The sequence below is a fragment of the Fistularia commersonii genome, chromosome 26 (assembly GCF_037954325.1).
Source record: "Fistularia commersonii isolate RoL2024-O1a breed Wild chromosome 26, RoL_Fcom_v1.0, whole genome shotgun sequence".
Lineage (NCBI taxonomy): Eukaryota > Metazoa > Chordata > Actinopteri > Syngnathiformes > Fistulariidae > Fistularia > Fistularia commersonii.
This window is the reverse complement of record NC_141309.1, coordinates 13,894,596-13,921,968: the sequence shown is the minus strand read 5'-3', so window position 1 is coordinate 13,921,968 and position 27,373 is coordinate 13,894,596. Positions and strand designations below refer to the sequence as shown.

At 40.2% G+C, this 27,373-nt stretch overlaps 3 protein-coding genes across 10 annotated transcripts in view; 2 read left to right on the top strand and 1 right to left on the bottom strand.

Moving 5' to 3' along the window:
• cabin1 (calcineurin binding protein 1) overlaps positions 1-9,437 on the top strand; it is a 35,737-nt gene extending 26,300 nt beyond the window's left edge. For all 5 annotated transcript variants that reach the window (XM_086173420.1, XM_086173419.1, XM_086173418.1 and 2 more), the window contains 4 exons: positions 5,111-5,399; positions 6,825-6,983; positions 7,378-7,580; positions 7,661-9,437. In XM_086173420.1, coding sequence (XP_086029546.1) covers positions 5,111-5,399; positions 6,825-6,983; positions 7,378-7,580; positions 7,661-7,804 — 795 coding nt within the window. In that variant the 3' untranslated portion in view covers positions 7,805-9,437. The remainder of the gene's footprint in view (positions 1-5,110; positions 5,400-6,824; positions 6,984-7,377; positions 7,581-7,660) is intronic.
• Positions 9,438-13,698: 4,261 nt separating this feature from the next.
• tbx16 (T-box transcription factor 16) lies at positions 13,699-16,520 on the top strand. Its single transcript, XM_086174029.1, has 9 exons — positions 13,699-14,041; positions 14,132-14,288; positions 14,376-14,478; positions 14,860-15,024; positions 15,128-15,274; positions 15,377-15,447; positions 15,544-15,635; positions 15,800-16,013; positions 16,097-16,520. The coding sequence occupies exons 1-9, from the start codon at positions 14,026-14,028 to the stop codon at positions 16,518-16,520; spliced, it is 1,389 nt and encodes a 462-aa protein (XP_086030155.1). The 5' UTR covers positions 13,699-14,025.
• Positions 16,521-20,294: 3,774 nt separating this feature from the next.
• On the bottom strand, positions 20,295-27,028 carry klhl22 (kelch-like family member 22). 4 transcript variants are annotated; one of them, XM_086173873.1, is made up of 8 exons: positions 26,846-26,988; positions 26,394-26,743; positions 25,878-26,043; positions 25,138-25,461; positions 23,455-23,864; positions 23,087-23,279; positions 22,703-22,936; positions 20,295-21,883 (listed from the first exon to the last, which is right to left on the bottom strand). In XM_086173873.1, exons 2-8 carry the CDS (start codon positions 26,627-26,629, stop codon positions 21,545-21,547), a joined length of 1,902 nt encoding a protein of 633 aa, XP_086029999.1. In that variant the 5' UTR covers positions 26,630-26,743; positions 26,846-26,988; the 3' UTR covers positions 20,295-21,544. The 4 variants fall into 4 exon arrangements, with proteins under 4 accessions (XP_086029999.1, XP_086030000.1, XP_086030001.1 ...); XM_086173874.1 differs by having other exon boundaries at positions 25,150-25,461; XM_086173875.1 differs by having other exon boundaries at positions 21,262-21,883; positions 23,455-23,732; positions 26,846-27,028.
• Between the last annotated feature and the right edge of the window lie 345 nt (positions 27,029-27,373).

The following is a 27,373-nucleotide window of genomic DNA, read 5'->3' as shown; positions in this document are numbered from 1 at the left end:
AGCTGCTATAAACCAAGCATTAAAACAGGGATAAAAACATCCCTTATTTTATGCATTGAACTAAGGCAGGTAATTATACTGATATACCAACATGTCTAACTATGGAATCGTCCCTTGGTTTTCAAAAGATATATTACATTTATCTATTTTTTTTCAAATTAATTGGTGCTATATTGCAGTTCATTCATGATTTTTGAAAATGCAAGGTGAATTTTACAGACTCATTTGGTTATATCCCATGTCTTCTTACCAAGCAGAATCAACGTGATCCAATTTAACTTGATTATCAAACATACAGTTAACATTTCCGTATTTACCCTGATATTGTAACGTAAATCAATATTTGAGTTTGACTATAGTTTATTTTGTTTTGTTTGTTTAGTTCGTTTTTAGTAGCTGCATTTTCTGGAACGTTTTCGTGAATTTGGACTAAGTTAGTCAAGTAGTGTAAAGAGAAAATGGTGTTACACAGTTTCAAAGATCAGATCTTGATCATTGTTTTGCATACTGTATGTCTTAATTATGTGTTTGCAGTTCTGTACTTTTTGTAAATTCTTTGCTCCTTTGCTCCACAGAGTAATGTCTTTAACATCTTGTCATCTAATTCTCAACGATTTGAGAATTACAAACATGGCATTCTTTAATCTCTTTCTTTAAAAATATGAATTTTCAATGCTGGGACTGTTTTAGATTATATTTGGAAAATGTCGGGGTGCTGCTGCATTAGTTTTACAAGCATTCATGTATGAGTATTATTAAACTATTCATCATGCTGTGGATTTACCCTAATTAATTTTTATTACGGTATCTGTCAAGTTTTCATTTTTTTTCCACCTGAGCTGATATCAGGCTATAGTTGATTAGAGCAAGGCTCTGAATATTGTATTATTCATTATTTTTCATATGGCCCTGGCCTAACTTTTATTCAGTCATCCAACACAACTGCAGTCATAAAAATTAGATTTATTTTTTCATCCAACAAGCACCTGAATTCATCTTCTCTTCTCATGTTACTTCTGCCTCTTCCCTCTCATATTCCTCACCTGTTTCCTGTGCTCTCATGGCATCACTGCCAAACCTCTTCTTCCAGTGATGTTTCCCAACCTCAGACGATCACTGTTTCCATTCTACTGATCAAATAATCTAATATCTTGCGTGGCACTTCAGCTCTATTATTATTTGGTCTATTCATTTCTTACATGATGCTGATTATGCAAAAGTATGTGCCATGCTCTTCACATCTTCCATTTTTTGTAGGCTGAATAGTGCAGTTGTTTTCAAATTCTCTCTTTCTCTCTCTCTCTCTCTCTCTCTGTATATATATATATATATATATATATACAGAGAGAGAGAGAGAATATATATATATTCATGTATGTATATATGTATTTGTGTGTGTATATGATATATATATATATATTCACATACACACACACACACTCATATGTATATATATATATATATAAACACACACATATATACATACATACAGAGAGAGAGCGAATTTGAAAACAACTGCATTATTCAGTGTGTGTGTGTATATATATATATATATATATATATATATATATATATATACACTCACCGGCCACTTTATTAGATACACCATGCTAGTAACGGGTCGGACCCCCTTTGCCTTCAGAACTGCCTCAATTCTTTGTGGCATAGATTCAACAAGGTGCTGGAAACATTCATCAGAGAGTTTGGTCCATATTGACATGATGGCATCACACAGTTGGCGCAGATTTGTCGGCTACACATCCATGATGCGAATCTCCCATTCCACCACATCCCAAAGATGCTCTATTGGATTGAGATCTGGTGACTGTGGAGGCCATTTGAGTACAGTGAACTCATTGTCATGTTCAAGAAACCAGTCTGAGATTATTCCAGCTTTATGACATGGCGCATTATCCTGCTGAAAGTAGCCATCAGAAGTTGGGTACATTGTGGTCATAAAGGGATGGACATGGTCAGCAACAATACTCAGGTAGGCTGAGGCGTTGCAACGATGCTCAATTGGTACCAAGGGGCCCAAAGAGTGCCAAGAAAATATTCCCCACACCATTACACCACACCCACCAGCCTGAACCGTTGATACAAGGCAGGATGGATCCATGCTTTCATGTTGTTGACGCCAAATTCTGGCCCTACCATCCGAATGCCGCAGCAGAAATCGAGACTCATCAGACCAGGCAACGTTTTTCCAATCTTCTATTGTCCAATTTCGATGATCTTGTGCAAATTGTAGCCTCAGTGTCCTGTTCTTAGCTGAAAGGAGTGGCACCCGGCGTGGTCTTCTGCTGCTGTAGCCCATCTGCCTCAAAGTTCGACGTATTGTGCGTTCAGAGATGCTCTTCTGCCTACCTTGGTTGTAACGGGTGGTTATTTGAGTCGCTGTTGCCTTTCTATCAGCTCGAACCAGTCTGGCCATTCTTCTCTGACCTCTGACATCAACAAGGCATTTCCGCCCACAGAACTGCCGCGCACTGGATATTTTTTCTTTTTCGGACCATTCTCTGTAAACCCTAGAAATGGTTGTGCGTGAAAATCCCAGTAGATCAGCAGTTTCTGAAATACTCAGACCAGCCCTTCTGGCACCAACAACCATGCCACGCTCAAAGTCACTAAAATCACCTTTCTTCCCCATACTGATGCTCGGTTTGAACTGCAGGAGATTGTCTTGACCATGTCTACATGCCTAAATGCACTGAGTTGCCGCCATATGATTGGCTGATTAGAAATTAAGAGTTAACGAGCAGTTGGACAGGTGTATTTAATAAAGTGGCCTGTGTGTGTGTGTGTGTGTGTGTGTGTGTGTGTGTGTGTGTGTGTGTGTGTGTGTGTGTGTGTGTGTGTGTGTGTGTGTGTGTGTGTGTGTGTGTGTGTGTGTGTGTGTGTGTGTAGAGATTTTTGAGACGGCAGTTGTCCCGTGTCCTATATTTTCATCTGCCAATTCAGGGATTACTAGTGCGACCTAGTGGCTGGCAGCACTTGTTTAGAGTGATTGGAAAAAGAAACCAGAATAAACACTTGGAACAACAGTTATCATTATTGCCAGCTATCAGTGTGTGGGTTGGTTTTTTTTTTTACTTTTTTAACTTAATTATTTACTTGGAATGTATGTGACAGTGAGAAAAAAGACAATGCCTCCTTTAGACTGATCTTATTGTTGAAGTTTTGTGGTCACTGCTATCTGACAGAGAAGCAAGTAGATCTGTGACATCAGTCTGATAAGTCAATGCAGTGTATTCATACTCAGAACAAAAGATGATATGGCCAGCTGAGCAAAATACAATTTTGTTTTCTTAGGTGTTTGTTTTTATTTTATGAAAATAAGTAGTAGTTCACCATCAATGTACCATAAACAAACTTTACTTCCAAGTTGCTGATTATCGGGTATCCGAGAACTGTGGGATTTTCTGCTTGAATAAAATGTGACATCTGCTCCTTTCAAAATTGTTAAGACATTTTCTACTTCCAGGCATTCATAGCAGTTGTATAGTCTAAATTGGGGAGGATGTCTGATTTTTATAGAGTCTCACAATAGTTTAAGCCCTGACAAGTGCAGAATGAGACCCCGGATGTGTTTGTTTTGATGGCATGACTGACCTGGGGTCCAACAGGAGTCAAATGTATTCATATAATCCAATGGCCTTTTTTGCTTCTGTCGGCTTTGCAGTGCAGTAATTTTAGCCATAAATTATCTATCCAGTGTCTCTCTGTGTTAATTGGAACGAACATGGTGCTAAGTATATAAAAGTATAAATACTTTATATTTACTGTAGATTTACAATGAGTAAATGAAAATCCAATTAACCTTACATTCTTTATAACTGCTCTACTCCCTGTATATCTGCTGAATGTGAATATTCTAACTTTATCGTTACTATCAGAGTGGAGATACTTGGTTTTCATCTCATCAAAGGCCAATTTCAGTGATTGCTAAGAACTAAATTACAAGCTCAGACCTCAGTTCAGCCGCCAGCAGGTCAATCGTGCAAAACGTTCGGCAGTTGATGGAGGTCTTCGCTGGCTCCAAGCTTTGCTGCAATGCTATAAGTTACATTGTTTGCCTCTTCAGCTGACTTGTTGGTATCCTTGCTAGGGGTTGTTTTATTCATGATATATGTATCATCAAACTGGATTTGGAGCTGCTGTGCCACTTTGTGTAAGGGTGAAGGATGGTCAAGGTTTCTGAAGCCTAGTCTTATGTATCTGACTTGCCCATGCTCTGCTCTGTGAATCCTGTGGGGAACGCCATATGAATCATTCAGATAGAGAGCTCACTTTGACTGTAACTTTCAACAGATAGAATGACAGCTCTGTTATCAAAATGTTATCTTGTGCTAACGTATTGTCAGGTGCTGTAGCCGAATTACTGCATTTTTTAGTGTTTTTAAAATATTGATCTGGATTACAACCAGAATCAGAAAAACCTTTTTTTTGTCCCCGAGGGGCGATTTGGGGAGATATTATTATTATTATGCTCTAACATGACAAACAAGAAACCATACTTCTCTTGCATGCATCATGTAGGAACTATAGTTTACAGATGTTTTAATGTGTATAAATTCATAATTCACTTGGCTTTTGACACAATTTAAATTAAGAATTTAATATAATGGCTTAATTGAGCTTGCTTTTATCAACTGTTCATCCATTTCAAAATGAAAAGTAGAGATGATATGTCTTTCTTTTAACTGTGCTTCTGTGTGTTGCCATGGCAGCAGCTGTAGGAGCTGTTGTCACAGGCTGTTTATTCAGGTTTTATAAGTGGTCCTCAGAAGGACACCCTGAAAAGTGGCAAAGAATATAGTTGTGAAGGCGTGTTCATTGCTGTTACCTAAGTCTATGAGTAAGAGTAAGATGGAGTAACATCATAACTCTGAAGGATGCTGTTTTTTTTTTGTTTTTGTTTTTTTTTTTTTTTTTGCATGAACGTGCCTCTAACTAATACTGCCTGTGCGTTGTGTGAACAGTAGCATCATCTACAACTCCTGTTGTTTGTTTATCACTGACTCTGGGAGCACATTGTTTCAACAGGGAAGCTGAAGGAACCCCCTGTAATGGGTCATCAGAACTATTAATCTTGCTCTTTCTCCTACAGGCCACATGTGATGCCCCAACCACACCTAAATACACCAAGGAGCATCGAGACATATTTTTTCCCGCCTCCTTACCAACATCTGTCCTGCTGAGTCATACCACGTGCCATCCACTGTCTGCCCAGGACAGCCAAGCCAAAGTGGTGTGTGAGCCCTTAAGCAAGTTGTCCAAACCCCAGATTTTGGGCTTCCACGAACAGCAGCAGCAGCAGCAACAACAACAACAGCAACAGCAGCACAGGAGACCAACGTGTCACCCTGCAGCAGCCGTGTCTTTTATGCCTCCCACAGGTACAACTATTTAATTGACAACAAAGGGTTGGTTCACGATATCCATGTGAACACGTTTTATTGCTAAGTATGAATTATTCTACATCCCTGCTAATTTGCAATTCCCTTGATTAAACCGATTGCTCATTTTGTGGAAATCCCAGTCCTGTACAGAAAAATGCTGTCTAGCTGTCATCATGTGACCAGCAGAGGGCGCTTCTGGCCTTCTGCAGATCTATTATATAACACTAGTTGGTGCCCTTGTTTATCTTTTGTTTGTCAATTTTCCACAAGTTTTACGGCAAAAAAATGTTTTTAGGTGTTACAAAATATTGTCTCATACAAATGAATTTTACTGATGGATGTAGTTGCTGTTTGTAACATATTTTAAGAGGAAGACCTAGATGGGCATTTGGAAAAAAAACATTTTTTATTGATTTAGTTTCTTCATACATTTGTTGAACAGGAACAAATGCATTAAATATTTCATATAATTAACAAAACCAGCAGGTCTCTACCCAAGGCTTAATTTGCAACTCTTGGTTTGCCTTGACTATTAAAACAAAGTTCAAGAGCCAAGTTAAAACAGTACAGCAACATTAAAATACAAAACAGGTGAAAACAAATTCAGAGTAACACAAACTGCAGGAGAAGGGGAGTAGAAAAATAACAGGGCAGGAGGAAAATAAATTGTACGAAAGAGTATGTAAGAGTCAATGTTGTAATGGTGCGGTTTTGTTTCCTGCTTTGTGCCGTGCGCACTATTCTGAGTCCGTGTTCTTATCTGAAAACTTGAATTTATATGCATTTAGTAGTAGTGTATTTGATGTATAAAATCCGCTTATTTGCTTAATTTTAGTTTTAGTCCACAATCATTTGAGGAGCCTGAAGACAGCAATCCCTGTATTCGATGCAGTATTTGTTTCCTTTTTTCATATTTTAAATCTGTAATGAATGGGAGCTCCCCCAGTTGTCCCTTGCATAGATGGGTCATATTTTGCAGCTGGCAGCCACGTTTATCCTTCATGATACATGATCACCTCCAGCAAATGATATCTGCGTGTACCTAATTTCAACTGGAATAAGCTATACACTTCAGGGCTGCAAATATCAGCAGTGTATTTAGAATTGCCATTTGGCTAATTTTTGCTATTTCATATATTGTTTAGTGTTTCTTACAGCAGACATGTCCTGTTTGCATATGTAATTCTTCATATTTGTTAGTTTAGTACTGATTAAAATGTCATTATCAAAGCGTTATGATGTAAATATGTTTTTAAAAGAATATGTAAATTTTTAGATTGTCAATTGTTGTCATTGTATTTTATTGAACTTTACCTTTGTGGAAATGGTTGAAACACATGTATTTACATCAGAAAGTTCTCCGAAAGTATGAGTATAAATGTGTGTTTTGTTTTGTAACATTTATGTTTTTTTTCGTCATAGAGGAGCGGGAGGATCCCTCTGAGCGACTTTTGTACCGACAGCAGGAGTCTCACCTTTGTCAGAAGATGAAACTGGCAACGGTCTCCCAGGCCCAAGAGTCAGCCCTAGGATGGTTCCAGGAGGAAGTTGCCACATGTAGCACCACCCAACCCTGCCCAGGTTAGAACCGGCTTTCTAAACTTTCAGGAAAGAGCTCTTCAGCCAGTTATCACCACATTCCTGTAGCTTCATTCTCACAAAGCAGTATGAATGTGGCCTTGCTGTGCCCTCAGGTGAGCAATATGACTAGGTTTTTTTTTTTCCTTCAAAATTCTGGTGTTTACTTCTTACCGGGCAAGATGATTGATTGCGAAAAAGAGTTTTGTTTTTGACAGTCTATTAAAGTAATTGATGATGGATAATATCTGTCCATATAATATTTGTAGTACCATTTATTCTGCTTATTCCCAGCCCTTCAACTCAAATTCAGAAGTGTGACAAGAGGATTTATGGAATGATTAATTATATAACTAAGTAAAAGCCAAAGTTTTATAATTTATTTGTTGTCCCTCAGACCAGCCGCACAATGCCAGCACTGAGCAGCTAAAGCTTCCAGACCCCAGCCGCATCCGCTCCCGAGTCCCAGCAAACATGCCAAAGCTTTTCATCCCTTCCACTGTCACTAAGTTCCCCCCAGAAATCACAGTAACACCTCCGACACCCACACTCCTCTCCCCCAAAGGCAGCATCTCAGAGGAAACTAAACAGAGGCTAAAGGTATGACGATTGTGTTGTGCCTTTGTAAATGAGCAGCGTACATTTTCTGCAGTAACCCCTGCTCTCTGCTCCCCACACAGAACGTCATCCTGTCGTCTCAGTCTGCAGCCACGGTGAAAAAGGACACTCTTAGCCAGCCGTCGCTGGAAGTGCAAGAGATGTCAAGCCAGGAGTCGTCTCTGGAGAGCGAGTCAGACGAGGAGGAAGACTACATGGACATCTGAGCTTGTTGGGCGTCATGTGCGAGTCAGAAAAGTCCAGACTTTGCCTCTCTGGGCCACTGTCACTGCAGCTGTCTTTAACGCATCACTCCCTCTTGTTAACTTAAAAATTGCAGTAATTCTGTTGGTTGTCACATCAATGTTTTTCTCTGGGATGGTGTGTTTGACAGACCACAGCTTTTGGTTTCACAGCATGTTGTTAAGGTGTGCCGTTCATGCATATTGCAGCTTCTCCTGGCAAACGATGGATTTGGATTTGAATGACTTGTAGCCTTTAACGCCAATCAGCCAATATTCATGCATCTTTTTCTATGTTGAGTGATAATTGTATCTCCAAGCTGCAGCTTAATCCTTACTTGCAGAACTCATCAAACTGAGGTACCTCAGCCTCAGACACTCAGTAACACTTTCGGCATGAGAATTTCATCCGCACTACATGTGCATTGTGTTATATCAAGGAGCAAGGGGGGAAATGAGGACAATCAGCTGCATCTGAGGTATACAGCTAATGTGGAGCCAACATGCCACACAGCCTCACAACCTGTAGCAGATTGGAAATGTTTACACTTAACATTTGAGATGTTTCTCAGTTACCACTGAATTTTGTGCTATTTTTATACTCGCTATATTTCTTGTAATATTTTGCCCTGCATATAGTTTCCGATTTGGGTGCATTTGTAGCGAAGGGGGGCAGTTGTTACTCGAAAGACACCCTGACACCAGCACTGATATGACTGATATGAGGAAAAGGTTATTAGAATTAGTTTTGTACATATCCTAATCCAATATCTTTCCAATATTTTGACTTGGTTGCATTGTGTGTGTATAGCTAAAGACTGATGTGCACCTGTGAGAGTGTGAGGGTCATTTCAATTCCAGTTAACTCAGGAAACACGCTGAGTTTATCTGAGTTCAGTGGAGTGGAAATATGCCCTGAGGCAGCCACTTAAATCTTGATGCCTTTCCTTTAGAAGCATTTGGTAAATGTCACAATTCAAGTTGAACTCAGTGGAAGACAACAGAATGTTTTTTTACAGATTGTTTTCTATAAAAAGAAAGATATTTACGGATTATGTTTCTTGAGAGCTGTCTGAAAAGGATTTTTAAAAAAGGACTTAAATCAATAATTGTAAATGCTCATCCTTAATATAAAAGAGAACTTCATATTTTATTTGAATATTATAGTTCTTTTGCTTGTAAGATAATTTTCTATCGTTCTGAACATCTTGGAATGTACCGCAGCGATGAGGTGAACTGTTTTGTCGGGAGTGAATGCATTATAGATGTCTAACCAAAAATGTATTTGACAACCGCATACAGTATATGTTGTGCTACTTAAAATAGCATCCAAGTGTGCATGAAATGTTACCTCACAGGATCCCTGCATCCAGGACATCCTGGTATTTCTGTTTGCTAATGCTGTCTGTGGCTGTCGTGAATAAGAGCTATGGGAGCAAATTGCATGCTGGTTCACCAAATCATTCTTACCTGTAATTATTTGACTTTATGAAGCAGGAGCAGAATTCCAAGCCTCCTGAATCTGTTCCAAAAATTGTCTTTCACAGTTTCTGGTTCTGTAACCTAACAGTAAAACTTTCACTTTCATCTTAAATATTAAAATCCTGTTCATTTGTAATGTTTTGCTTGCCCCAGGTGGTTCATTATTCTTTTTTTTATGTCTTTGCTCAAGAATTATTCATGAAGTCCATGGAGGTCAGAAAACATAAGAATTAATTTTCAAAGTAATTTTTCATAGAATAAACATGTCAAAATGTAATTAATGATTTTCTATAGCCATTAGCTGATGAGAAGTGTTGCTTCCAATTTAGAGATGTAACAACTTCACATAGTACAACTTTGGCTAGTACTTAATTCATTTAAAGAGACAATGCACATTGATAACATAGTAGAAAGGCTCATCTTCATGACTGATTTAAGACAAAACCTTTGTCTGCTGTCAATTTTTCCCTTCTTGCAGCCTACCAGATCCACAAAGAAATCTTCGCAATGTTTAGAAAAGAAAATTCCTTCTAATCTAGGATTTCTTTAGGGATTTTAACATGCAGATTTTTTCTTAATAAGGGTTACACGTAAATGTGTTCATTCATTTGAAAACGTTAACTTTGACCATTTCTGTCTTTTAATATAATCTTGTGCAAATTGTCCAGTGGTGGCCAATAAGGCAGATATTAGTGTCTTTGTCTTTGATTTATGATGATGCCTTTATCCACATACATGAATTGCAATTATTGAATCTTATAAGATTATGAAGGGGGAGAACAAATAATCTAAGACTACTTTGTTCTCATTTCTGAATATACAGTATTTTGCTTGACATCAATGACAACCTAAAAATCAAAACATCAGTCGAAACAAAGATTATTAAATACACTCTCAGGTATACAGTTAAATCAAGATGGCAACGTGCAACATTTCGTTCAATGTACTTTAACTTCTGGTACATAACAATATAAGAAGACGTTTGATGGCTTATGCTGTCCATGTTCCTCCAGGAAGGTGACACAACAGAAAACACATTCGAGTTCTGAACTGAAGTAGCTGACTCACGATGACTCGGCTTCCCATGTAGCGAGTCACATTCCAGAACCTGAGATAACGTTCTCTGATAAACAATGATATATTTGACATATGATTCTATTCTAGTGGTATATGAAATGTCAAAGCTTAAGTTAAGAAAGAACATCTGACAAATCTTGTTGTAACATTTACACTTTTTTCTCGCTAAATATTTCCATCAACAATTTGGTGAGGCTTCCTTTGAATCAGTAGAGTGTAATTAATTCGTGTAAGCTGTTAAATCTATTAAAAAGAAACAGAAAAATCTGCATTACATCCCATGAATTTGCCAGAAAAAAGTAGGAAGGTTTTATCCCAGAAAATTCTGAAGAAAGCAATTACACCAAGAAATCAGCCAAAATCAATAGAGATTGAAAAATCAAAAGGGGAAGAAATCTGCTTCCAAAGCAACAAGGGAATCATTTCAAAAAATATATAAAGAAATATTTTTTAATGCCTCATTTTTGTCCATGTATGCATTTTCTGTATGATTTACGTTGGAACTTGAGGAGTCTGCTTGTGTGAACTGCCACTCCGTTATTGTGAGCGCTACGACAGGAGGAGAAAGGAGTATGTTGGCGTGTTCATTGTGGTGTTTTTGAATCCTGCTACCAACAGACCACCCTGCTGACCACATGAACTTTGTGGTCAAAGGGCTTGTACACTTGGGTGCGAAGTCTGCGACACGAGGGAAGTCATTAGTCTTCATTAGCAACTTCCAGGAGTTTCTTATGAGGTGTTGTGAAGTTGTCATTTGCCCCTTTGCCAGGCAAGCTAGATCTGAGGTTTGTTTTCTTATGTTGGGACCAAATGTGAGCTGACTTGGGCATAAACTACTGATGTGTAAATCCCCCTCAATGTTTATGTAAGCTATGGCTGTCTAACATGCTAAAGGTATAAGAGATTATCACTTCTTCCACCACCAGTGAGATCTGATTAATTATCATATCTACAATATGCTGACACAACGCCTCAGTGTTTTGCAAGCAGACCCCTAGACTCATCCCTGGTTACAAACATGGAGATGATGCTTTGGTTCAATGCAAAGTACATAAAATGAACTGATATTTCCCTTGCCAATTAGATTGGTGGGCCCCCTGTGACATCATGAGGCTTCTATCACTCCAAACCCCTCCAAGTGGCCAATTAAGCATCAAAAGGGCATGCTGCATGACTAATGTGAGAGAGGGGTGTGAGATTTCTCGTCAGTCCACTCCGGGGGCTCTTTATTGGGCTGCTAGAGTGCCGTCTGATCCTCTGCCCGGCTGTATATTGGCAGCTGTTAACTGTTGAGCACAAGAGGATCTGTGCAGTTAAAGCAAATGGCCAAAGACTGACACCTGGGAAGTGGACCATCAGCACGAAAGGTGATCTGCAGGGAGACACAGTAAGACCAGCGGCCACTTTGGACCTTAGATCATATATTAATATTCAAGATATTTACCATCATTTATTTCACGTCATTCAACGTGGATCCCCTGTATATGATAGGATTTATATTCTGAGAAGGCTGCCATCAGAATCCAGCAGGGTGCAGTCTCTCCATGCACCTATGCCTCATGTCTCAGTCTGTTTAAACTGGTCAAAACTCGCTGCTCCACATAGAAGAGCTGCCTGTCAGTTTTTGCCCCTGGGCCATGTTCTCCTGAGGCCTCTCCAACCATCTCCCAAGCCACACCATTATGGGATTGACACTGACACTGCTGAAATGTACACCTAAGCTGTGACTCCGTGAGGGCTTTTCCTTGTCAGTATTAGCCAGTGGGAACTCTGAAAAAAGACTTTTTGATTTGCTTACTTTAGTGCGCGAGATTACTCGTGGTCTGTGATCCAGTCTGGGCTTGTAACTCATTACCTGTTTATTTCAACATCAAAGCTCTCTTTTTCTCACAGCATCATGATTTTCCTGTCTGTGAAAGCTGTCAGACCCAAGAAACTGGCCAAGCGAGAAGAGCAACGCTTAACTGTCAGTTAATCATTCCTCAAAAACAACTTGTTTCACATATTAAAGATAAAAATGCACCATGTTTCTTCAAGGTCAAGGTTACACAACAAAGTTCCTCTACTTAGGACAGAGTGGGGAATTTAACGTCGGCAAGATGTGAAATGATTGTTTCTGAAAGTGCATCATTACAAGCTCAACATTATTATCCTCTTTATTCTGCATCGATCAGCGCAGGAGTGTGAAACCAGGTCCTCAATATTTTCACAGGGGACTCTCTTTAGCTGTGAAAACGTCTTTACGACCTAACTGCTGAGCCTGCAGAGTGAGATGCTGTTTTTGAAACTGTGGTTATTTCAACAAAGCAGGCATTGCTCCATACAGTAGCGATTCTGATGTGTTCTCCATAGAATTAGGAAAGAAGACATTGTATGCAATATGCAGAGACATGAATACAATGTGAGTGGAAATGGTGTGCCCACGCCAGGAAGTGGTTGAATGAGTCACGAAACTCACTTAAATTCAAATTTCTATGCCAGTGAAAACCAGAAGAAGACACTCCGCTTAGGCCCACGTTGTGTGTGATTTGTTGATAGCGTGGTATTAGACGAGCCAATGAATGACGCCTTGGGCTTGCCGAAAGGTTTGCTGGTGGGAGGACAGTCGGGGTAGTTGTGGCAGGTCTTTATTATCTGTCCCTCCTGTGCCATTCAGCCCTGACTTGGGCTTGTAGTGCTAACTGGTTGTTAATTGCTAGCCTATACACACGCTTTCACCAAATGCAGAAACTAGCCCCTTTCAGCTTGATGAGATTATGTAGCAGAGCATGGGCCTGTCTAGCCACCCCAATACACAACCCCCCTACTGCTGGAAATCCTGCAGGCCTCAGAGGACGCCCCCAGGTAAAAGTTACCTGTGGTAAGAATGCATGTTATCATCACACCATTATGGGTTTATAAAGCGTCCCTCCCCGTTCATAATTTCTCTGGTGGAGTTGAAGGAGTGTGTTGATTATCATATTTCTAACAACAGAAAATGTCTTGCAGATTCATCAATTTAAAATGGCACCATAAGCAAACATGTCAAAAGAACGTCTTAAGTAAAGACAAAGAAAGTAAATAAATTCAGTTACTGCGTATAGACTGATTTGTAAATATAATGTCTTACTGCCTTTTTATTTATTTTGCCATATTAAGAGAAGAGGCCATTTACACATTAATGGTATTTTTGTCTGCAGCAATGTCTGTGTTAAGGATATTGACACCGATTCTGGTGCCGCGGCCGGTCCTGAACTGCATCCATATTTGTTTTAAAGTCTCTTAGCAGTTAATAAAGATGCATTTCCTCCATCCCCCTTCCTGTGGGGACGGTATCAAGACTCTGTTAAGTCTCTTTGATTTTCCACCATCCTCCAATCACAGTGGGACACTGACTCATCATTGTGCCACTTCAAAGATGGGAATGGCTATCTTGACCCCACCCACTGCAGGAGCCCCTTAAAAGTCATGGTCACTCAACCTTGCAGGACTTCTTGCAATAAGACTTCATCAGACTTTCAAGTTATTTCCAAATTGGACTTTGTTTTTGCATGAGAGGAAGCAAAGCGGTCAGAGTTGAGCTGAAGAATATCACTGGATACCACTTGGATTTCTTGTAGGTCCTCTGTGCATGAAGCGTGTCTCTGTCCCGCCACTCAGCCTGAAGAATGCAGTCCATCAGAGGTAAGTGTTCCCACACTTTTGACAGTCTCATCTTGGATGCCTCTAGTGAAAACTTCTCAGGCTAATGCGCCTGTGATACTTCTGCTCCAGACTTGAAGGGCAACTTCAGTGGCCCTCCTCCCTCAACCATGGCCGCAGGGCCTGATGCCTATCTCCAGGGCAACATCAGGATGACTCTGGAGGACCCTGAACTCTGGAAGACCTTTCATGAGATTGGCACAGAGATGATTATCACAAAACCGGGCAGGTACAGTAAGAGGAAAGTCAAATACAAGAAAACAGTCCCTGCCCTGTTGTTCTTGAGTTTACTTTGTTTTTCACATGTGTTTTTCAGGAGAATGTTTCCACACTGTAAAGTGAATCTATCGGGTCTTATTCCATGCGCCAAGTACATCTTGCTGGTAGATATGGTACCTGAGGATGGTTTCAGGTATAAGGTAAGCAAAATTAAAAGGAAACTGAATTTTACATTTAATCAAAAGAAACAAGGTGTGACTTTGTTTGGGGCTTCGGCTGTAGATTTGTCTGCCACCCCCCACCCTCAGACAAGACGGTCTCTATTTATCACCCTCCTCCTCCTCCTCCCCCTGACATCGTACATCAAAGGGAGCTATCTCTTCCTGTTTTTCTATCCCCTGCTGGGATACCACTGTATTCCCCCGAATCTCTGTGGGTGGTACCGGCCAGCCATCGCTCTCCCATCTATCATCATTCTCTCACTGTGGGAAGGAGAGATGACGCTCTCTCTGTCACTCACCCCTCTCTGTATGACAGATTGCCCTTTAATGATACCCTGACAATCTGTCTCCTTCCTACAGTGGAATAAAGACAAATGGGAGGTGGCAGGAAAAGCGGAGCCTCAGCCTCCCTGCAGGACTTACCTCCATCCTGACTCTCCAGCCCCGGGGAGTCACTGGATGAAGCAATCGGTCTCCTTCCTCAAACTCAAGCTAACCAATAATACACTTGACCAGCACGGCCACGTAAGTCCTAGCCCTTCTACAGTTTTGCCTGTCGGTCTCCGCGTCTTCGCAAGAAACGTAAGAAAGATTAACAAACCACGGCGGCCTCTCCTCTCATCTACAGATCATTTTGCACTCAATGCATCGCTACCACCCACGCTTCCACATTGTTCAGGCAGATGACCTCTTCAGCGTCCGCTGGAGTGTTTTCCAGACCTTCACTTTCCCTGAGATGTCATTCACAGCAGTCACTGCCTACCAAAACACAAAGGTGGGTTTCCATCTCTGCAAACCAGTGGAAGTGACCAGTGGGTTGCTATGGTTTGCTGAGATGTTAACTGACTCTGTGGCCTCCACCTTTTCTCTTTCACAGATAACAAAGCTGAAGATTGATCACAATCCATTTGCAAAAGGTTTCCGGGATGAAGGCACAACAAAGAAAAGGTTGGCGCTGGTATTATAAATCAGTTTGACCCCCCCGTTGCTTCACCATTTAAAATGACCTTACTGAAAAGGTTGTCTCATTTCAATTTTTCACAGACGTGCAAACAAAAACCCAAGCTGCCCGGAGAAACAAGCCAAGATGTCAGACCTTTTGAACAGAGACTCTGAAGAGGAAAGTCCAGCAACAGGTATTACGTTTCTTGGTCTCACAAAGAATAAACCAACCTATTGATTTGGACACGACTTAGCTTTGATCGTCTACAGGAAAAAATTAACATGCTATGGGAAGTGCTGGAATTGTTTTAGTGTGGAATGGAATTATCGGCCTACTGTTTTTTGTTTGTGTCTGCAGATTTCTGCCGGTCGTCATATGAGGGTTATCAGGTAGAAGAAGGAGACCTGCCCAAAAGGAAGGAGGCTGATGCAGTGAAGGAGGAGCGTTACTCACCCTGGGCTTCTGACAGGGATCAGAGTGTGAGAACTGAATCACCTGCTGCGACAGACGGCCGTGACATTTACAACACAGAGCAGCTGGTTCCTGCTCCAGCATCCTACCAGCCTTACAGGTGAATGCTGGGAAAGATCGGTGAGCCAAGAGACCCCTCCTGTCATTAGAGGCGGAACTGACCATCCTTCTGTTGCTCCCCAGGTTCCATGAGTATGGAAAGTCCCCTTCTCCCTCCTCCAGCATCGGCAGCAGCAACAGCGGATCAGGGCAAAGCAGCTTTGAGTCCAGAGTGGCGGATGTCGCCACTGTCCCTGATCATGACTCCACAAAGCAGCGCACCAACGAGATTGGCCCCCAACCCTGTGGGCCCCAGCAACTACTGAACCCTCAAGAACATCACGGGGTGCCCCAGTCCACCAAACCAGCTGTTCTCGGCCATCACATCTACAGCCCTTTTACCACCGAGCCACCCCTGCCTCAGTGGAGCAGCCCAGGCCCAGCTCAGTACCCCCCTCCTCACCACCTGACCACTGACTATGCCGCACAAACTGTTCACCATGGCTATCACCATGGCAACATGGCTGAGTGGAGCCAGTACCCACTGTTCTCATATTCCTGCTGGTGATGGACCTCTGGTGACTAAGAGGGAATTTTCCCCTGCTGTTGATCTGAAAGACCTTCCAGAAATCTGGATGATGCTATTTTCTTTCACTTCCTTTGTTCCCACTGGCAGCATTGAGACTGTAGTTGTGTTGAACTGAAGTATGCAATGACATACTGGAGACCTTGTTTTATTGTCTATTTATTTTGTATTTCATCCTTCCTAGAAATGTATATATTATTTTTGTAAAAAAGAAAAAAATTGTTTTAACCCTAAGTATGCAAGTTATTTCTGTCATCTGAATGTAATGTAATCTCAGAATAAAGTCCTAAATTTATCTGGTCTCCTTCCTCTTTGAGATGTGAATTTGTGAGTTGTTTTTTTTAAATCTGCACATAACTTTAGAAATCTCTCAGCTTTAAACATTATAATCGTCAATGCCAATTATCTTTTTCTGTCCTTCCACTCCATTAGAAGTAGTTTTTTTCAGATGAGTATGCCTTTTCATATCTCATTTATTTTCAACATCAGTAGAGTTTCACTGAAGAAAAGATTATGTTGCAAGTGAAAAACATACCCGATTAAAACATGTAGAGTTGTAATCACATATTGCTATTTCAGATCAGTACAGGAACACAAAGCACCACTCAATAATAGCAAAGAAACAAAGATACAATTTGCTTCCCCCTCTAAAATATTTTAAAACACCTGTTTAAAATGTGTGCTATTGTTGCTGAAACTGGGAGAGAACAAGAAATTAAGCATTATTTGCCATGAAATATGGGTTCCCAACCAAGTAGCACATCTATGCAGGAAGGATGGGCAAGACTGACAACGGATGCAACACAATTACTCCTGGCAGGTGTGTACATGGGAGCCACTAAAGAAATTACAAATAGTAAGCATCGATAAAACAAGCAAAACACCCATCCCTGCTTTTTCCAGCTATATTCTGTACATTTATGTAAAGTCTCACTATAAACATCTGAATACTGGCGAGCCGAGCAGCTCTGGGAACCAGTGCATCATGGAGTTGGGGTGTTTATTTGTATTTGCCCTTTGTGGATGTAACGAGCACCACTGTGTGGTTTCGATGGGCCCAGCATGCATTAAAGGTCCCATATTACCGAGACTCCAGTTCAACTGCCGGGGTTTACCCACTAGCATCATAAAGCATTGCACAGCCCTCATTCTTCATCTCAATGAGCCTTACAAAGCATGAAAATGGGGGGGTTGTTGCCCCATTTCATGACTGAAAATCACAGCACTTGTCTCCACCCTGGATGGACATGAGTCACTAATGACGGCTGTAAAGATGGAGGGGGGGAGGGGGTCATCCTTCAGGAGCTCTGGTATCTTGTCTTCTTTTCAGTGCAATTCATTATCTGAACGCAAGACGTCCAACATGATAGTCCTTCACCTACTTCAAGAGCAAGAAATTCATGGTGCATTTAATAATTTCACAAAGAAAATGGATAAATGCAGGACCCTGCAGACCTGTTCGACCCCAGTCTACTTATGAAAGAAAAAAGGAAACAATACAGATGTTTGAATAGCACTCACTGATTTAAGATAACACTAAGTAGTTCATGAAATAACATCAAAGAAGTTTTTTTTTGTATAGCTTGGTTTAACCATTTTTATTCAGACACATTTCTGTTGCTTAAGACATTCAATAAAAAAATATCAGTTAATTGGAAATTTGAAAAGTGATGGCAAAACAAGCAGCAAGGGTTTACATTTTTCAACATATTTTAATCAACCTCAATCTGGAGTCATTCTCAGATAGCCTTACAGCATATTTACTTTGGAGTAAAAATCTATTATTTCTTTTTGTAAAATAAGGCAATAAAAATTAATTACATCTTCTGCAATACAAACATAGGATAACCTCTGTTGATGTATGCCAGTTTAATTTTGGGATCTTTTTGTGATTCCACATTGCAAAAATTCATGGTGCTTTATGAAGATCTTTCAAAAATAAATGTGTCTACCAAATAATTTAAATGATTTCAAGTCACATTTAAACACTTCATTGGTTGATAATATAGCCGGTCAAAGACATCAAGCAGTAAATCTGCTTTTATAAAGCACTCTATCTGTATGATTTTAGTCATACGTAACAGAAAACAAAATATGTTATGCATGTTATGCAAACTATTTCTGTAGCAACCCTGGCACATTGGGTGTTAAGTAAATAATAATAGCAATACATTTTATTTATACTTTCTTGAAACTGAAGACACAATACAGACATGTACATATTCACAAAATAGAGTAGTTAACTATTTTTCTGCAATTAAAAACAATAAAAAGTCATAATAACCAATAAAAAAAAATTGACATTATTTTCATATATCATCTGGCAACTGTAAACTGAACGTTAATGTTCAAGCTGTTTGCCCACACACACACACACACACACACACACACACACACACACACACACACACACACACACACACACACGCACTTATTTAAAGAGGATTTCTGGGTGTTTCATATTATCATTTTCTTTTAGTATGATATTTACATCTGGAAAATATTACATCAATGCAGAGACACAAGTGAAAATCCAATATCTATGGCATATATCTATTACTTTGAAACAAATTAAGATTAAGCCAAGATATGATAATACTAGACTAGACGAGACGAGACGAAACGTTAAGATAATTCATCTTTTTTGTTAAGGGGAAACAGTAAGTCACACAATGAAAACAGGTCTTTCTGAGTTATTGAGCTCTTCTCTGCTCCACAGCAGGAGGCCAAAGTTGAAAGCAGGCACTTTCCCTCTGTACAAACATCCAGGGTTCCTTGGGGTCTAATCTGCATAGTTCTACATCGATGTCTGATGGGGGCCGCTTGATTGCTCTGATAATGGTCCAAAAAGCAACACATCGACCTGGACTCAGACTACTGGTATAGTTAAGTGCATGACAAATTGTCTTAAGTATTCCCCAGGTGGTCCTAGGTGGAGAAAGAAAATGCAGCAGATTGTTGATGCTGGCTATCTATGTCAGGTGTCAGCAGAACCCACCTAACAAGCGGCACAATAGTGTGAAAGAAGGAGGGGAGGACGGGCTCCCTCCGCCTGCCCAGGAGGTAACAGATGTAGATGAAACAGTCCCAGAGAGGAAAGCAGCAGTCAGCCTTCATAAAGCTTATGGAGAGCAGGGCCAAATGGAGAGGAACTAGCGGAGACAGGCAGACATAAAGGATAGCGGAGGCCACAGCCAGACATTACTGGAGATTTCCTGCTACATTCATTAACTACTCTTTGACCACGTACCAGCATTTTAATGAACCTCTGAAACCAAACTTTACCGTTAAATCATCGAAAAAGTTACCATTTGTAGTTTTGTCGACTTTTAGAATCAAAAATCCTGTCTATTTCTGTCTATTACACTTGGAATCTGAGAATGTAGGTCAATGAACATGAATACCTCAAAATGTCATTTGTATGGACTGCAGACAACGCATGAACACATTCATAACCCAGAACAAAAATGTGGTGATATATTAGCCTGCTAATTCTTTTAATTCAAGTTAAAGTATTGTTAACAATAAAACAATCACTCCATAGAGCTGTTCAAGAGATGTAAACTTACAGAAAGTTGCATTGATTGAGGATTTAAGTAAAATTTAGGAAATGTACTTTTAGAATGGGGGTTAAACTTTTCAGGAGACCAAGCAAGTGCTACCTGCAAGCACGCATGAGTGCATACACAAGCATCAATAAAATACTGTCCATCTTTTATTCCACTTTAAACATATAAACAGCACACCGGTGTACTTCTTTTACAACAGCATTTTTTTTAATCCATTTCAATTGCAGAATCCATTATTTGCAAAATATTTTCCAACTTCCCAAGCCATGGGACTTTTCGGTAGCACAGATATACATGATGCATAGTGAAGAAAGAATTCCTTAGCTTCCACCACTAAGAGACACAAACCTTAAAAATCATATTTTTTAAAACTACTCTTCACTGTGATCTTTGGGTTTGGTCATGTAATATCTTGAACAGTAATAGAGCAGTGAATAAATCAATTTACTGTACACCAGACACATAGCCATGAAAACATTCAAACAACTTTGCACCACAGCCTAATTTAAAGTGTTAAATGCAAAAATGCTTTATTGAAGCAAATCGTGATTATCAGAGGCACAAACACAACCCTTCCAACATTTATAGACACACACACAAACACACACAAGAGCAGTGCAGGATGTAAGCAAGAAAACAAGGCATTCTGTAAAATTAAAAAGTGAATGTTAACTCAGTGGTGTCAACAGGCTGAAAAATATAATGTACATAGTTGTACGAAGGGGTTTGAAGAGCAAAAATAGACAAGGAGTGCTCACCCTACAGAAATAACATCGTCTGATTTATGTGCCCTCCTGTGCCCTGCAGATTACTTACTCCTTTTAAGCGATTTCTAGAATATTTCAAGAATATCTCTTCTTTTTGATGATTTCTAGCTAACTTTTGACAACTTTTGTCAAATGTCTCTTGGTATGTTGTCTTGAGTTTGAAAACAATTAGAAATTTGTTGACAATAAAGTTTATGATCAAACTAGCAAGAAAGAAACGATGAAAAAAATGTAGGAAAAAGCTAAATCACAGCATTTTCTTGTTCATTTTAAAATATTGTATTTCCATCTTTCTTTTTCTATTTCTTGTGACAGATATGGCTAAAAAAAAGGTAATTTGTTTTGAAAATGTATCTTGTGACCCCCCCCTCCCCCTAAGCTATGCAATTTTTTTCTTTTTAAGATTTCATTTATTAATCGATCAAGTGACAGAGAATATTAAAAGATCAGCAAAAGCTGGAGCTTTATCTTGCAAGTGAAAAAAGGGTTCGTGGACAATCTGATCATTTTGAGATATTTGAGAACATAAAAGGTGCAAAGGTCTTAAAAGACACATTCAGAGGCACTCACCACAGTCACTATGCAAGTACACAATGAATTTCATATTCAACATGCTGAAAAGTGCAACATGTTTTTCAATTTTCATTAGTACAGTTCAACAAAATACATGTTAGTCACTTGAGTCCTCTGAGTTGTCAGTGTTAAGGTTTTCCCATGAGGTCTTGTTGCGCTGCTCCCAGGTCCGGGCGCGAGCAATCACAGCAGGGGGCATTAGCACCACGCAAGCCGCCAGGCCTGAAACACGCTCCTTAAAGTCCTTCTCATTCTCCCAATCATCTGTGTCAGTGTTGAGAACATGTATATATTTCATTCTGCTGCCTTTGTCATGAGAGCGGCCTCCCAGGATGTAGATGCGATTGTCCAGCACCGCAACGCCAGGCTCTCCATGTCCATAGGGAAGGGGGGTTACTTCAGTCCAAGTATTGAGTGCAGGGTCGTAGCACGCAGTCTAATGAAATAAATATATATATATATATATATATATATAAATATATACACATTTGTAAAATTATTTATGACTGAAAGGGCCTCACAAATAGAAAACACTGATTGAAGATGTCGTGAATTGTGATGACTTGGATGAAAGTCAAACAATTAATCCAAAACACTGGCTTTAAGGCCCAACTCTACTAGTGTAATAAAAACAATATACACAAACACAGACACAAACACAGATGTGCATGAACAAATTAAAAGGTGGTTCATAATATATCTCTATTGATAAATTCAAAATTCTAACAGATAACCAACCAATCCAATAAGTGATTTTCTTGATTTTCGCATGCACACACACACACACACACACACACACACACACACACACACACACACACACACACACACACACACACACACACACACACACACACACGCGCACACACACACACACACACACACAGATAACTGACTGCACTACCTGTGTATTATGCTCTAAAATCAATAATAAGGGTGTAATATACTTCAATGTCACTTTGGTGCAAATAGAAGGCACTAATATGTTCAGATTTCTACATAATATATATGATGTGGGTATATTTATACCCCACATTTTTATACACTTCTTTCTTATTAACACCCCCTTTTTGATAATGCTTCTTCTAACACCTTAAATTTCCCGATTTGGGCCAAGTAACATGGTATTTCATCCTATCTGACTATGAAAAAAAATACATTAGTTAGACAAACACAGGAATTTCAGAGAATCTTAAAGGCTGTTTTCCAGTGTAAACATTGCACTAAACACCACTAATCTCAGTTGGCGTTCTACCTTAAGGACGTCATGCCGGTATCCATGCTCATCATTGCTTCCTCCGATGACATACAGACGTGTGTTTACAGTCGCCATGCCGTGCCATGCCCGCTTCACTGGCCCCTCTGCACATTCAGTCCAGTGGTTAGCCTCTGGGTCGTAGCAGTAGGTCTCTCTGAGATAGACTGATCTTCGGCGTCCACAGGTTATGTAGATTTTCCCATTAGTCACAGCTCCAGCATGAGCATAAAGCTAGAGGGAAAGGTTGAAACAGAGTTAAGGGAAATCCATGGGGAGTGAGATATACCTGGGGTGCTGTAGGGAAACCCTGAATACAACAGATTGGTGAGCATGTAGCACCATCAAGTGCTCAGCGGCAGTATGCCAGTGGTACTATTGTACCTCTCTCTTCAGGGGCGCCACAAATTCCCAATTGTTGGTGTGCGGGTTGTAACGCTCCACTGAGTTCAGTTCATTGCTATAATCTCGACCACCGATGGCATAGATGTGAGACCCCACCACACACACACAATGGTCAGCATGCTGCTGCTGCAGAGATCTGATGGAGCACCACTTGTTGTACCGAGGGTCATATCTAGAACAAACACAGGAAGATACATGTTGGAGGAACATGTCTTCAGACATCTTGTCAGCAGTGACGAGAATATTTGCAGCTTCAAATGACAAATGGATACCATTAGAAGAGGGTCGAGCCATAGAATCAGATTTGGGTTAGTTGTTACATGTACTCCACATCACTCTGGTCTTACCTCCAGCAGCGGGTCTCTGCATGAAATCCACTGGTGTTCTTGTCTCCACCAATAAGGTAGACAAAGTTGTTGAGCACAGCAATCCCCTGGTTGGACATCCGGGGGGCGTGGGCCGCCGTGAGAGTCTTCCATTCCCCCCAGCTCGGGTGGAATACTTGAAACATACGGTCGCTTTCTGGATAGGTAGTGGAGTTGAACATGCCCCCAAAACCCAGGATGCAGCGGAAGGTGGAGCGCGGCTGGGTGAGAGGGCTCTGCAGGACTGGTTGCCACATCTCCTGGTCATGGTAATAAAGGGCAGCAGACACAGAGTCCTTCAGTGGACACTTTTCCAGTCTTCCGAACAACCTCTGCAATACTTGTTTGTCGATCAGGCAGAAACGAACAGCATCAAGCATCATGAGATCATTCTGCGATTTAAAAAGACAAATTTGATTTTACACTATAAGTGTGTCAACAGATATGCATGAGATGTTTAAATCAGTTTGAACAGATTCCAGTCTCTTTCACTGGTTCACATTCTTTTCTAGATAGTTTTCAAGACTTGTTTTGGTTATTTAAGTGTGGCATTCTTCCTCAAACTACTGAAAACCAAAAGCGCAGAGAAAAAGAGTTTATACCAGAATTAAAGAATCCTCCACAAGAAAGAAACAGCACCACCACTTTTTTCATCATTTAGTAAGTTAGAAAAGAGTCTTTTCCAATTTGATATTGGATTATTTGCTAATTTTTTTGGTCTAAATAAATTCATTTTGAGTCATTTTGAGTTAGGTCTTTATTAAGGCACCAGGTCAGTTATTTTAATTAAAAGTATATATAACAGAGTGAATAGTCTTGAGGAATGTAATTACCTTCTTTTTTTTAGAAATTTAACATCTGATCATAATATTCAAAATGCTCTTGTCCATAAACTAAAATAGCTATTTGAATAGCTCAATAAAACAACCTCTCAAACAGGAATGTGATCTATCTTTGAAACAGCAAAACGTGAAATTATTTAAATAATTTTTCGAATACAACCTAAGATTTCCCATAACAGTAAGTTCTGTGTTTTATTCTCTTGTTTACCATGTTTTCACTGTGTGACTTGTTTATGGGCTACATGAAAAATGGCACTTGAGAAACAGGTGTGACACATTCCATGTAAAGATGGTTCAAGATAAAGATCTTTCTGTAATAAGATCTGGCTATGAGAGCAACGGAGAGCTGGGTGGGGATTTGAACAGCCTATATAACACATACATAAACATACACATAGCACATACATGTATGTATGTGTGAAATCTATACATGGATTTGTGATCTACAGAAAACAGAATGAACTTTCTGCTTCAATGATATCTAAATTTTAAGACCAAAAATCTTGTCTGCTTCCTGTCTGTGTTGTTTTCTATATCGCTAATAGTACTAAATGGTAGATTACAGAGCAGATTAACAGGACAGGGACTTGATCCTCAGCTGATGAGATCATTAGTGACCCCCTATTGCGGCTCAATCTTGTGGTTGAGTTTGTAGCAGACGGTGACTTACAAATCAACAATGTCAGAGGCGTTAGGTGAACACTCAGCGGATCTAATTGCTTGAGGTCACGTAGTTAGAATATGGTTTCAAACACACATAATTAAACATGTGTACTTGAGTAACAATACATGTATTTGAGCTCAGTAGAAAATGAGGACCCACCTCCTCACTGACCTTCACATAGACTTGGTCACTTTCCACCTGCTCAGGACTGTAGTGGTAGTGAAGCGCGGCTTCATACACCTCGTTCTCGCTGTCAACCTGAAGCTCATCACTGCAAAGCGCCTGGTATATTTCATCTGAGGGGAGCTGTCGGTATATGTCGGAGCGGGACAAAGTCTGAATATTGTCCAAGATGTAGGTGTGCACCCTGGCATGTAGCTGCTGCAGTCCGTACAGATCAGCAAGTTGATGCATCTCCAAAATATTGCTGTCCTCCATCCAGGAGAAGAGGAAATCGCAACAGAATCTGATGACATTCTCAAGCTTTAGAGCAAAAAGACAAGGATTAATTAAAACATTTCGAGTCTCTTTATCTAAGTAATCTGATGATGAGAATCAAATCTGGGCATGTAAACATTTCCAATAAAGCTTCGGTTAAAATCTGCTACAAAAATCATGTTATTTGCTATTACTTCAGTAAAGAAGTTAAACGCTATATGTTACTATAAGGGAATTCCATTGCACTGGATATTGAATACAGTTTATTCAAAAATAATCTATTAAGGTCAAACTTAGCTTGTCTAGACATGAATCTAGTCTGATTATCATGTTTTTTTTTATTTCAAACTTTTAATCATTTCAAACTCTGGTAATACTTTCATGGAACCGTCACTAGGATTACGTTATAATCCTAGGATATTACGCGACATGAGAACGAAGAGCAACCCCATTTATCCTACCTGCAGCAGTCTGGCACCTATGAGGACCTCCTCCACGCATTCCAAGTCTAACTCAATAGCTGATGTGTAAATGTAGTCAAGAAGTTTTTTCATCGCAGTATAGGAAATGCCATGGATGGGGATTTCCTTTTGCTGCGTTTCCCTGAGGCCTCCTGCGAACATCCCTCTGTCGAAGGACAACAATACATTCTTAGATAGTTTACAAGAAACAACTTAAGGTTTCAAATGGCACGTTACAGAGATATAACATAGTCGATCGTGCCAGATTTCTTGGATGCTTTGATGCGATTTCTGTCTCCAGTTGTTGTGGGATAAGGGCCGAGGGCAAATAGTCAAAGATTACAAAGCACTAGAAACAAACAAATTCATTGGTTCAAAAGTTAAAACTGATATATAGACTTCTCTTTGATTTCACAGGAGAACTGGAGACCATAACATCAAAAATAACATTTCGAAGACTTTTCCCCCTCTTTTACGCGAAAGAGAACGCATCAGTCACTCAATCTGAAGGTGTACCTGAAGTAGTCGCAGGAGGCTGCCAGCAGTACTCGGTGTCCATGCAGAGGTCGACCCTCCACCAGCAGCACCACATCGAACAGGACGCCGCTTTGCTTGAGCGCCAGCAGGCTGTCCAGCAGGTGGTGGGAATGGCTAGAACTCCTGTACGTGTGACAGCACGGCCGGGCTTCTCTCATCGATGCGGGCGAGCCCTGCTCGGCCGTCCCGGCTCTCCGACCCACAGGCGTCATCATGATAGTCTCTTCGACGCTGGCATACTTCCGACCGACGCACAACTCATCCTGAGTGTGCAAAAACCACTCTCATATCGCCGCATCTACCGGGCCTCTTCCTCCTCTTGTTCATTTCTGCACCGACAGTCAGATACATGCAGGGGCACTTAAGAAGGAACGTAAACAAAGTGCGCACATTTTAAGGATAAAAAAGTCAACAAAGTACTATATACTTACCTACAGAAACATCTACTGCTTCCTGTTACTGCGCAACAAAAACGTTACATAAAGTAGCCTGCTTTTACTGCTTTTCACAGCGCAAATTCGCAGTGAAACCAAAGCACTATGCAAAAAGACGTCGTTAAGTGACACATAAATTATTTAGTCACAAAATCGGTCGTTAATCCGCTGCAGAAAGTCAAATAGGCTTGTCCGGGTTTGACATATTTGGCCTGTTTGTTCTTTGCTGCCAGGCGTTTGCACAGAGCTCAAAGGTTATTGGTCATTCTTGTCTTGTGGACTCGCCCACTTTTTCTAAAGAGCCAATCAGAAACGTCCGACTCCAGGAACTATAAATAACTGACATTTTCACTTTGTAGTTTTCAAGGTAATAATATAATTCACTCTTGTATTAAATGCCGTAAAATTAATTTAATTCATTGCTGATCTAGAAGCTTTTTATCGACCTCTAAGAAATATTAAGTCAACTTTAGCCTTTTAAACATTAGAGGGCGCCGTTCGCCTCTCAAATGTTTGTGGTGCCGG

Coding starts and splice junctions, on each gene's coding strand:
- tbx16 (XM_086174029.1), top strand. Junction 14,479..14,859: donor AGGATGGTTTCAGGTATAAG/GTAAGCAAAATT, acceptor TCCTTCCTACAG/TGGAATAAAGACAAATGGGA. Junction 15,448..15,543: donor GAAGGCACAACAAAGAAAAG/GTTGGCGCTGGT, acceptor AATTTTTCACAG/ACGTGCAAACAAAAACCCAA.
- klhl22 (XM_086173873.1), bottom strand. CDS start 26,629: ATGATGACGCCTGTGGGTCGGAGAGCCGGGACGGCCGAGCAGGGCTCG. Junction 23,280..23,454: donor GCAGAGACCCGCTGCTGGAG/GTAAGACCAGAG, acceptor TGTTTGTTCTAG/ATATGACCCTCGGTACAACA. Junction 21,884..22,702: donor ACCGGCATGACGTCCTTAAG/GTAGAACGCCAA, acceptor TTATTTCATTAG/ACTGCGTGCTACGACCCTGC.